This window comes from Opisthorchis viverrini (genome assembly GCF_000715545.1).
Source record: "Opisthorchis viverrini unplaced genomic scaffold opera_v5_110, whole genome shotgun sequence".
Taxonomy (NCBI): domain Eukaryota; kingdom Metazoa; phylum Platyhelminthes; class Trematoda; order Opisthorchiida; family Opisthorchiidae; genus Opisthorchis; species Opisthorchis viverrini.
The window spans coordinates 1,243,205-1,253,022 of NW_008751760.1; the positions used below are offsets into that span (position 1 = coordinate 1,243,205).

Consider the following 9,818-nt stretch of genomic DNA (forward strand, 5'->3'; position numbering starts at 1 on the left):
CATGCGATTTGTCTGCACCTTACGCGACCCCGGGAAACGTAGGGAGAAGCGACTCCGGACGAGCGCGTTGTCAGAGTCCACAAATGTGTTCCAAAACGACCGGCAGTCAGTTATGGACTCGCTCCATCGGTAACTGATGGCGATGTGGTCGATTTGAGTTTGTGGCCGGCCTGTTGTAGGAGGGCACCAAGTGGCCAGGCGACTTCGGCTATTTCGGAAGTTAGTACTGCACAAAAACAGCCTGCGATCAACACACAGCTGAAGCAATCGTTCCGCATTGTCCGTACGTACCGAGTCCAGTCCATGTCGACCTCCCAATTGAGTCTCGGATGCACTGAGCCTGCCCACTTGCGCATTCATATCTCCGGCAACCACCACGATGTCTGAGCTTTTAGCTCGCCGCATCAGAGCATTCAGGGCGTCGTAAAACCTGTCTTCGACGGCGTTAGAGCTACAGTCAGTTGGGGCATAGGCAGACACGATAAACAGACATCTATCAACTTACTGCTTGTGAGACTCCTTCACAGACGTTGCCAGACGAACCGCACAGAGGCGACTATCAACAGGTATCCACTCAAGTAAGGATACTTCCGCCCGGTGACTTAGCACAATACCAACCCCTGCACATCCCCCCGCAGCAGCCTCTGGATCACCAGAGGTGCGTAGCCGGAAGCGAGTGGAGACCGACGGGGCGGTTAGTTCAACCCCTGTGCTTGCATCTTGAATTCTCGTTTCTGAGACACAGCACATAGCAGTGCCAAGCGAGTCCAGTGTGAGTGCAAGAGCAGCTTGTTGTCCTGCTTGCTTCAGAGTGCGAACATTGAATGCGGCCAGATAGAGTGGGTGTCGAGGCTTGAGGACTGATTTGGAGATGCCTGGAGATGTCGGCACCATGTGATGAGCAGATGCTGCACGCAAAACCGATGCATGACGAACGGAGTCATCAGTCCTAGGTGCTGGGCCTACAAGGAGAGAGTTATTAATGGGGTGGGGAGAGGGGGAAGAAAAAGTATGTGAAGGAGAAAGAAGGGAGGCGTCAGCAGTAGCCTGTTTTCGCTTACCCGCCCTGCTGTATGCAGCAAGTAAGGCGACCCGGCTGATGGCACCACGCGACGGCCGATGTGGCATGGGAATATTGTTAGTTGTGTAGGTCATGGTTGTACGAGGGCTGGGATTTTGCCAGGGCGCCCACACCTAGACAGGAGGACGATTAGGGTCCTCAACCAAAGCCTTTGGTTCAAAAGCCTAACCGCAAGGCAGCGGTGTTTGGCGGGAAATGCAAATGCATTACCATTTCTACGGAACAAGTCGCCACATGTTCCAACCCTCAAGCTGGGGAGCCAGGAGACTGTTCGTCAGACCTCTACCCATTGACCAACCTGGTATGAGAGACTCTGAGAGTGTCGCGGGACACTCCCCAGTATAGCTCAATGCATCGCTGAGGTGCGCAAACCGTCACACCACGGTAAGGTCCAGTCTTTTTGTGATGGATGTCCGATAGAACTGTCTCAAGTTGGCCAGGCGTGATGCCGACGATTACGTTACTTTTGCCGGTATCGTTAATCGCGAATGTGAGAAATTCCAATTGCAATCGCTTACGGAAGATCAGTTCAAATGCCTCACTTTTGTCGCTAAACTTCAATCTTCGCAGGAATCTACGTCCACCTCGTAACTAACCTTTCCAACACTGCGCACAATTTTACCTTGTGTCCACTCTTCCGCACCACTACGATAGTCCTTAGCTAGGACGGATTGACCGGGTACAAATATACTAGCGCGTTCAGCTGTAGCACCCTTTCGGTGCCTAGCTGCGTGCCACCCTAATGAAGCATGGGGGCTGGGATACTGCCAGGTTGCCCAAGCCTAGACAGGGGAAGTCGAGTGGCGGAGGTCGGATTCGAACCACGGACCTTCCGGTCAGTAAATTCGCGCTCTAACCACTTGGGCCATCTCGTCCCCACAAATATACTAACCATAGCACCATGATACCGGTTAAACTGGGATTCCATCTTTGTGTTTCTCGCAGTTGGTGGACGCGAGCTTGGACGAATGACGTCGATTTGTAGGCGGATTTTTTGGTTAAAAAGCACCTCAGCGGAGGAGTTACCGTTTGTAGCGTTGATGTTTGGTGTCGCTCTGTAACTCACCTGGAAGGTTTCGATTATTCCCGTGTGCTCCCCTCCTTTGAGTTTGGCGAGTGCTCTTTTGGAAGTATCCACGAGTCGCTCCACTTGACTATTTGATTGTGGATGGAACGGTAGTGATCTAACATGTGTGATGCTGTTCTGTTTACAGAATTGTTCAAATTCGGCTGAGGTAGATGCGCTTCCATTGTCAGAGACAATAGTATTTGGCACTCCGAAGCAACTGAACATATTTTGTAGTTTGGCAATAGTAACACAAGCAGTAACATGGGTCAGGCTGAATACTTCTGGCCATTTACTGTAGGCGTCGACCAATATCAGATACTGCTGTCCATTGATGGATCCAGCATCCACTAACTGCGACAAAACACAGATGGAATCCCAGTTTAACCGGTATCATGGTGCTGTGGTTATTATATTTGTACCCGGTCAATCCATCCTAGCTAAGGACTATCGTAGTGGTGCGGAAGATTGGACACAAGGTAAAATTGTGCGCAGTGTTGGAAAGATTATTTACGAGGTGGACGTGGATTCCTCCATTTAGGTCCGTCACGCAAACCAGCTGCGCCCTTCCTCTCTCCAAACAACAGTTACACATAATTCCTCGGTTTCGCATAACTGTCATCTTCCGCTCGAGATTCTCGTGGATACATTTGAAGTACCACAAAACTCGGAATCTCCCAAGCCTGCAGTACAATCTGAAATTTCAGTAAGTTGTATACCCAGAAGATCATCATCATCATCATCATCATCAAAGACAGCAACATCAGTGTTGGCACTGATGCTTCACTGCTGTACAACCATAAGGTTCGTCTAGTTATATATCCTCTATCCCCTTTGGTCGAGAGAGCATGTCTGCTTGTCGCACATTTAATCTCAGATCAGGCTCAAACGACACGCTCAGTGATCAATCACTTGTCGTTTGCTTCGTGGTCAAGTTATCGAACATCCCAATCTATGTAGAATTGACCATGGGTCGTTAGTGAACACCAATCTTGAGAGTTTTGTCTCCGGTTGATCTAGAAATACATGAGCCTATTTCGAATGTGTTGTAGTGAAGCGTAATTGCATTGATTTGCCACGTAAAGGATGGAACGCTCCAACAACTCACCGGCTTACCGGATGTCCCAGTCATCGGAGTGGGGGCTATGTTTACCAACGTGCCTCCGCTTTGCGCTCCCTGGATCTTTTCACTCCGCTTTTCCGTCAATGTACGGCATCTAAGTGTCCTTATCTACCGCCAGTTTACCGTTGCGTATGATGGTGGTAGCCACGCATTTGTACAACAGTAAACAAATCAGAATAGGTGTCACGGTTCAAACTCATGAATTCGATCAGCAGCGCAGTGGTTACTGCCCAGTTAATATCCGAGTTACTGACACGCTGAAGAAGATGGACCGACCGGATCAGAAAGTCCGTCATACGAATGCAGCTGAACCCACAACTCCAGTCGTGCGAACAATGACTTCAAAGGACATGTGTTAGGAGGACTGCCTCCTAACGAACATATTCATATTGTTGACTCTGACCTATGTTTCAATGCTCAACATTTCCCTCTCTATTTATCCTTTCATTGGACTGTTTTGTTCCATTCCATTCTTGATTCTTTTGAATCTCGATATTGGATGTTCAGTTGCTGCAGTACAATTTCCTCAAGGCTATTTATCTTCTCGATGCCGTGTGTAACTGATAAGTTCGATTGACTGGTCAGTAGAGGACGTAACAGTGTGACGACTTTCTATCGCGGTGGTACGCCAACAACCGCTGCATTTTTGTTAGCTGTTTAAACCCACGCATAGCTGATGACCCCTATCGTCCTCCTTCATACATCTGGGCACTCTGACAGTATCGTAGCTTATGTACAGCCATGAAATGCGTACTCACAATAAAATCTTAAACCACATCGGCTTCCGCGTGGTGTCATCCGGCGGTTCGCCTTACTTGCTGCATACAGCAAGACGGGCAAGCGAAAACAGACTGCTGGTGACGCCTCTCTTTTATCTCTCCCACATGTTCGTTTTTTCTCCTCCCTACTCCGCTGCTAGCGATATCTCTGTAGTTTCATCCTTAACGACTGAAATCCGTTTGCCACCTGTTGCTGTTTAATTTAGTTTCAATTGATCCGCTATAAACCGTGTACCATAGGATATTGGTTCCAGCTGTTACATTTTCGATCAGTGAAAGGTGAGAGTGTGGGATACAGCCAAGATAGGGGAGAGGTGATGGTATGTTCAGTTTGTCCAGGAAGGCGATATCTTTGATTAGTGAGTCTCACTGACTATGCAATTGGTCCACTTCTGCCAATGTCATTATCCTTTTTTGAGTTGAGTTCCGTGGTCGCTATCCAGGGAGTCGGCAGTTGTCTCCCCAACTCACTTTACTGGTTGGTGTTTTCATACTTCGTTGCCACTTCGTACACTGTCCATCTGTCGGTCGCGCGCGCTCAGCACCAAGGTGGGAGAAAAGTGCTATGAGTGGCAGACGGTCCTCTGGCATGCGGTACGGCAGTTAAACATCGGTGTCTAACACTGATGTCGTGCTGTCGTTGATGATGATGATGGCATGCGGACCACATGTCAACCAAGTTAACCTACATATGAAGTGTGATTACTTTCCTCTGTCTCGGGAGAGTTCCTTCTTCCTAAAACTATCTGACCTACCTCAGCATTTCTAGTCCGCTGTTCCACTGTACTCGAACAATACTTCGGAAGCACGGATCGTCAAACACTGACAACTTGTGTTGTCCTCCACTTGTAGAAGCCAGGTTTCTGACAATGAATCGCACTGACGCACTGTAAACTCTGTCCTTAACAGATAAATGCATGTCAAGTTGATGCCAGTAAAAGTTGAAGCTGGTAAAACGTGCCCTAGCCTTCGAGATTCGAGAATTACTACCACATTCAGTCACTCCACTGTAACTTACGCAGCTGCCTAGTTAAACAAATTTATCTACAATATCGATTGGGTCGTTTTCAAGCATGAGGTTTGGGTTTGATATCACCCAGTCTCGTAACAGCACTTTTCACTTTGCTGGTCTGAAGCGGATACCAAACCAGAATTATGGGCTACTTAAAATGGTCTGCATTTTTTGAATGATCTGAACAAAGGACAGCACTATCGCACGCATACTCAATGTCTGAGCGAATTTCCTGGGAGCATTTGGACTCCCGAGGTTTGATAGACAGGCAGAGAAATTTCAAGCAGCATATACACATGTACTCTGTTTCCTCACCCTCCGACATTCTGGAACAGCAACCAACAGTGGTTCTCTTCCTTGGCTTGAAAGCTGCCTTTGACTCTGTAGACTGTCAGGCACTATGGCAGTGTCTGTGGAGGAAAGGTGCCCCCCGAAAATCTTAATCCCTCTTAAGGCGCTGTACGTCCATTGCCCTGGTCTACGCCTGACTTCAGATCAAGTGGTATCAGTAGGGCTGTTTTCTTTCACCTTACCTAATCAACTTCGTCATTGATACGATCATAGATGACTCACTACCAGCCTCTAATCCCTGTGGGGTCGAAGTGCTTCCGGGACGTCTTCTCCGAGATATCGAGTACACAGGCGACGTAACTCTTCTTGGATCGGACCCTGTGATAATGCAAATAACTCCGCCTCACGGTTCGGCATGCGCTGCATACTTGCGAAGTGTGAAGTGCTACTGTAAGACTGGGTAGGCTCGAACCCTAGCCTCATACTTGCGGATGAACCGATGGAGGTAGTGGACAAATTTGTTTACCTGGACAGCTGTATCAGTCGCTCGCGGCTCGCGAAAATGATATTTCCATCCGGATTGGGAAGGCCATAGCCGCTTTTGTGAGCCTGTGTCACCTGTGGCGTGGGCGTGACATCAGATCCTCACATTATTATGTGGGTCAGAAACCTGGCCAATGCGCGCTGAGGACGCCAAAAGACTTTTAATGTTTGTTCATCGATGTCTTCCGAGCAATGCCGAAGTCTGGTGGGAACACCGGGTGAGTAATGCTGAGGTAAGTTGGATCGTCATTATCATCGACAACATGACATCAGTGTTCAAAGTCGATACTTCGCTGCCGTACAACCATGATTTGTTTAAAAGCCTTACTGTGAAGAAAAGTTTAACGGGAAATGAACTTAGTGCTAGCCTCACAATGCCCTTTTCGCCTAGCCCTGTATCAAATATAGGTGACCCAGGGACAATAAATCCATGATTTGATGATAAGGTGTAAATGCCCCTACCGGTCGACTCAGCTGTTTTAGTAACTATCCTATCTCCGGATGAGTACCCGATAAGAGTACCCCAGTGGTTAGTGAACCTAACAAGTATGGTTGTCGCTCGTCCAGTGGTGGTAATGCATTAAAGATAGCTGTTTCCTGTCATAAGATATACACCCTTCTATGCTTGGGCAACCTGGCAGTATCCCAGCCCTCGTGCTTCCTTCGGGTAGGATGGCAGCTATGCACCGGAAGGGTGTTACAGCTGAGCGGTTTTTCTTATACGAGATACTGAATTACGTAGGCTCACCGTATTAGTTAGGTCATCGTATCCAATATGTAGCTTTCATCCCCCTTGATCTCTATGTCATCGGTAAACGGGACTGTAGCAGTTGAAATCGCTTTAATTCAGTACGCGATTTGTGTCTGGAAACCTGAACTGAACTAAGATGCCTTACTACTCCACCTTTTGGTTCATTGGAGGAAGAAGTTACGGGAGAATCGTAGCAATACAGGGCTTCAATTCATCTTCTCAGGAAGTGTTTTACAGTCTTTTTGGATTAGTTCTTTTTCCTGACTGTAAACCGTTTATCATGGATCGAAAGTATGAAAGTCTTGTGGACCCGTGAGGGCAACTGATTCTTCTTGAGTATGCTTTGTTGAGCGAAGCAGATTTGACAGACTAATTACCAGGTTCGGTAAGCAGGTCAGCGACCTTGTTTTGTGACAATGATTGGCATGTAAATCACCCATCTATTTGGACGAATTGACTACGAACTGGACCGTTATCGAAAGTTAGCATTATTTTTTATCACGTGATGGTCCTTTACGGTATGGTTTCACTTTTGGATGTGGTGGGTTCTAAAAGCTGTTGAAGCCGGTGGCACCTGATTTTACCGGTACACTCTCCTGCTGCACTAAATAAACTGTATGCAATTGCCATCCAGTTGGTGGCAAAAGGAACTGAGGATTTCGGTTGTGTCGTTCCGTACAGGCATGTGTACAGGTTGCCGATTTCGACACGCAGTTATCGTCATCATCGACAGCAATACTGGCGTTTACTAAGCAACAATGGGAATTTCGGCAAATTCCCTTTAATTTATAGGCCCGTTTCTCTTTTTACACATTTCATGCCACAGGGATAAACACTGGAGGTAAATTAACCTTCATTCTTAAAACCTGACTAACTTGGAGACCTGCTCACTTGGTCTGATGAGGCTTTTGTGACAAAAGCGAGAAGTTGCTCAGTAAAAACTACCGATTATTTACCAAGATCTTCTGGATCGGTTCCAAACCCCTTCCAATCGATGGAAAACAACTACGGACAGTGTATTCGCAAATCTTCAAGTGACTATGTTCGATTGAAAAGGTTAGACACTTGAAGCACAACCTACTCCCTACATCTTTACTGGACACGTCACTCGCCCCTCCCCGAATAACATTCTCAGCGACCAAGTCATTCCTGAAACAGAGATATACTTGACTAATCGGCGTTTATGTTATATCTGTCATCACACATGTCGGCTCGGCCAAGATCTTCAAACCATACTCTCGCCCGCAGACTTCCAGTTACTCGAAACCAACAGAAGTAAAAGCCATCCAAGGACAATGCTCCAAGGACAAATGTGTAAGTTCGAAAAGTCGCTCTCTAAGACTCAGCTTTCTCGCGAACCCATGACTAAGTCTGAGCCGCCTAATAGCTATTGTAGCATGGTAAATTTAGCAAGTAGACCGCTAAGTGGAGAAAAGCATTGCCTATTAGAGAAGGGCTTGAATTTTGCGATGAGCAAAAGGGTGACAAGGGCGAAGCAACAATCCCAAGTGCTGAATCTGTGTTTCGGAAACTTCCGCCAATAGAGGTGGAGAGGTCGTCGGTACAGCTGGTAACAACCCTGAGTCTCAGCAACCAAAAGCTCCAAGTATTAAACCAGCAGGATGAAGCGTTTTAAACATCATAAAGCAGGTGGACAACATAGTATGAGGATGAGGCAACTGTTGTCATGAATAAGAATGATTATCTATAGAAGGTCAAGCAACACCTAGCTGGGGGTCCTTACCTGCAGATCGATAATGCGCATATTACATCGTTAGTGAATAATAGTAAAGCCAAACTTGGCAGATGTTTGCCGGCAAGGTATTTGGTATCGATAGTACGATCCAACCACGGCTTTATGGCCTACCCAAAATCCGTAAACCAGATGTCCCGGCGTGACCGACGGAATAGGTTCCCCAGCGCATAAGCTAGCCAGATTCTTGGCAGGTGTTTTAAATCATCTCACTGGGAAATCTAGTACTTACATTAAGAATCCATGACTTTGCCAACAAAGCAGCGGGTGTCATCGTTTAATCAGATGACATCTTTGTAAGTTTCGATATCGATTTGTTACATACAAATGTGCCAAAAGGAGACTTTAGAAATAACCAAGAGACTGCTACTAACAGACGCCACTCTTTCTGAACGGACACAGCTCACGGTAGATGAAATAATATAAAGCAATAAAGCATGCCTGAATCTCACCCACTTCGTTTTCGACTCCGTGGTTTACACTCAAGAACAATGCCTAGCAATGAGATCTCCAATATCCCCGGATATATTTATGGAAGAATTTGACCAGAAAGCTCTAGGCGGATTCCCCGATTCACACAAGGTATTCTGGCGTTATGTGGATGATACTTTCATCGTGATGAAACGAGACAAGGTTAGTGAGTTTTACAACTATCTGAATGAACTGAGTCCTCATATCAAACCTAGTATGGAGATAGAGTCAACCTCGGGTACACTGGCCTTTTTTAGACTGCATGACACACGAGGTCTGGGAAAAACTAAAAACCCTAGTACACGAGAAGCCAACCGACATTGGAGCAGTTTTAACTACTCGTCTGCCCATCCGAAGTCTGTTCGCCAGTATTGCCTCATCAATGTTCATGCGTTTAAAAGCCGTGTGCACAGAAGTCGTTGATTGGAAATTAGCCCAAAGTGAAGTGAAAAACAAACCTTGGAGCAGTGGACATCCAGTTAATTTGATTGGACGTCGGTTGCAAAGGGTGTTGGTACCGGTGGCGGAACCTAACGGGAAATGGACTGGGACTGCTCTTATTCCACAGAATCCAGGGACATCGGAGGTCATTCAAAGGATTCTAAACACAGCTGACATAAGAGTAGCTTTCCAGAGGGGGAACGCTGCGTGCTTTACACTGGTACAATTCGAAGATCGCCAGCTGACAGAATTAAGTGCTGTGTGTACAAATCAAGGTCTGTATAGGACAAACGGTCAGGGGACTTCACACGTGTGTCGCGTATGCCGAACCATCGTTCGCTGAAGAGAGTGCTGTCTTCCATGCCTAATTCAGAGAGGTGTGAACAGAGAGGTGGCCAACGCTTGACTTGGCAGAGGAGTATAAAGGAGATCACGAAACGCTTGGGTGCTGTTGGTGCTACTCGCCTTCCAGGATGGGGACCGCGTGATCCTCACTGTGCCTGGTTG

General features: G+C 47.0%; 1 protein-coding gene across 1 annotated transcript in view; it reads right to left on the reverse strand.

Moving 5' to 3' along the window:
* Positions 1–9,818, reverse strand: part of T265_13796 (hypothetical protein) — a gene marked incomplete at both ends in the record, with an annotated part of 31,806 nt that overhangs the window by 1,179 nt on the left and 20,809 nt on the right. The window contains 3 exons of the mRNA XM_009170544.1: positions 292–451; positions 506–1,194; positions 2,148–2,501. Of these exons, the coding sequence (XP_009168808.1) occupies positions 292–451; positions 506–1,194; positions 2,148–2,501 (1,203 nt within the window). The remainder of the gene's footprint in view (positions 1–291; positions 452–505; positions 1,195–2,147; positions 2,502–9,818) is intronic.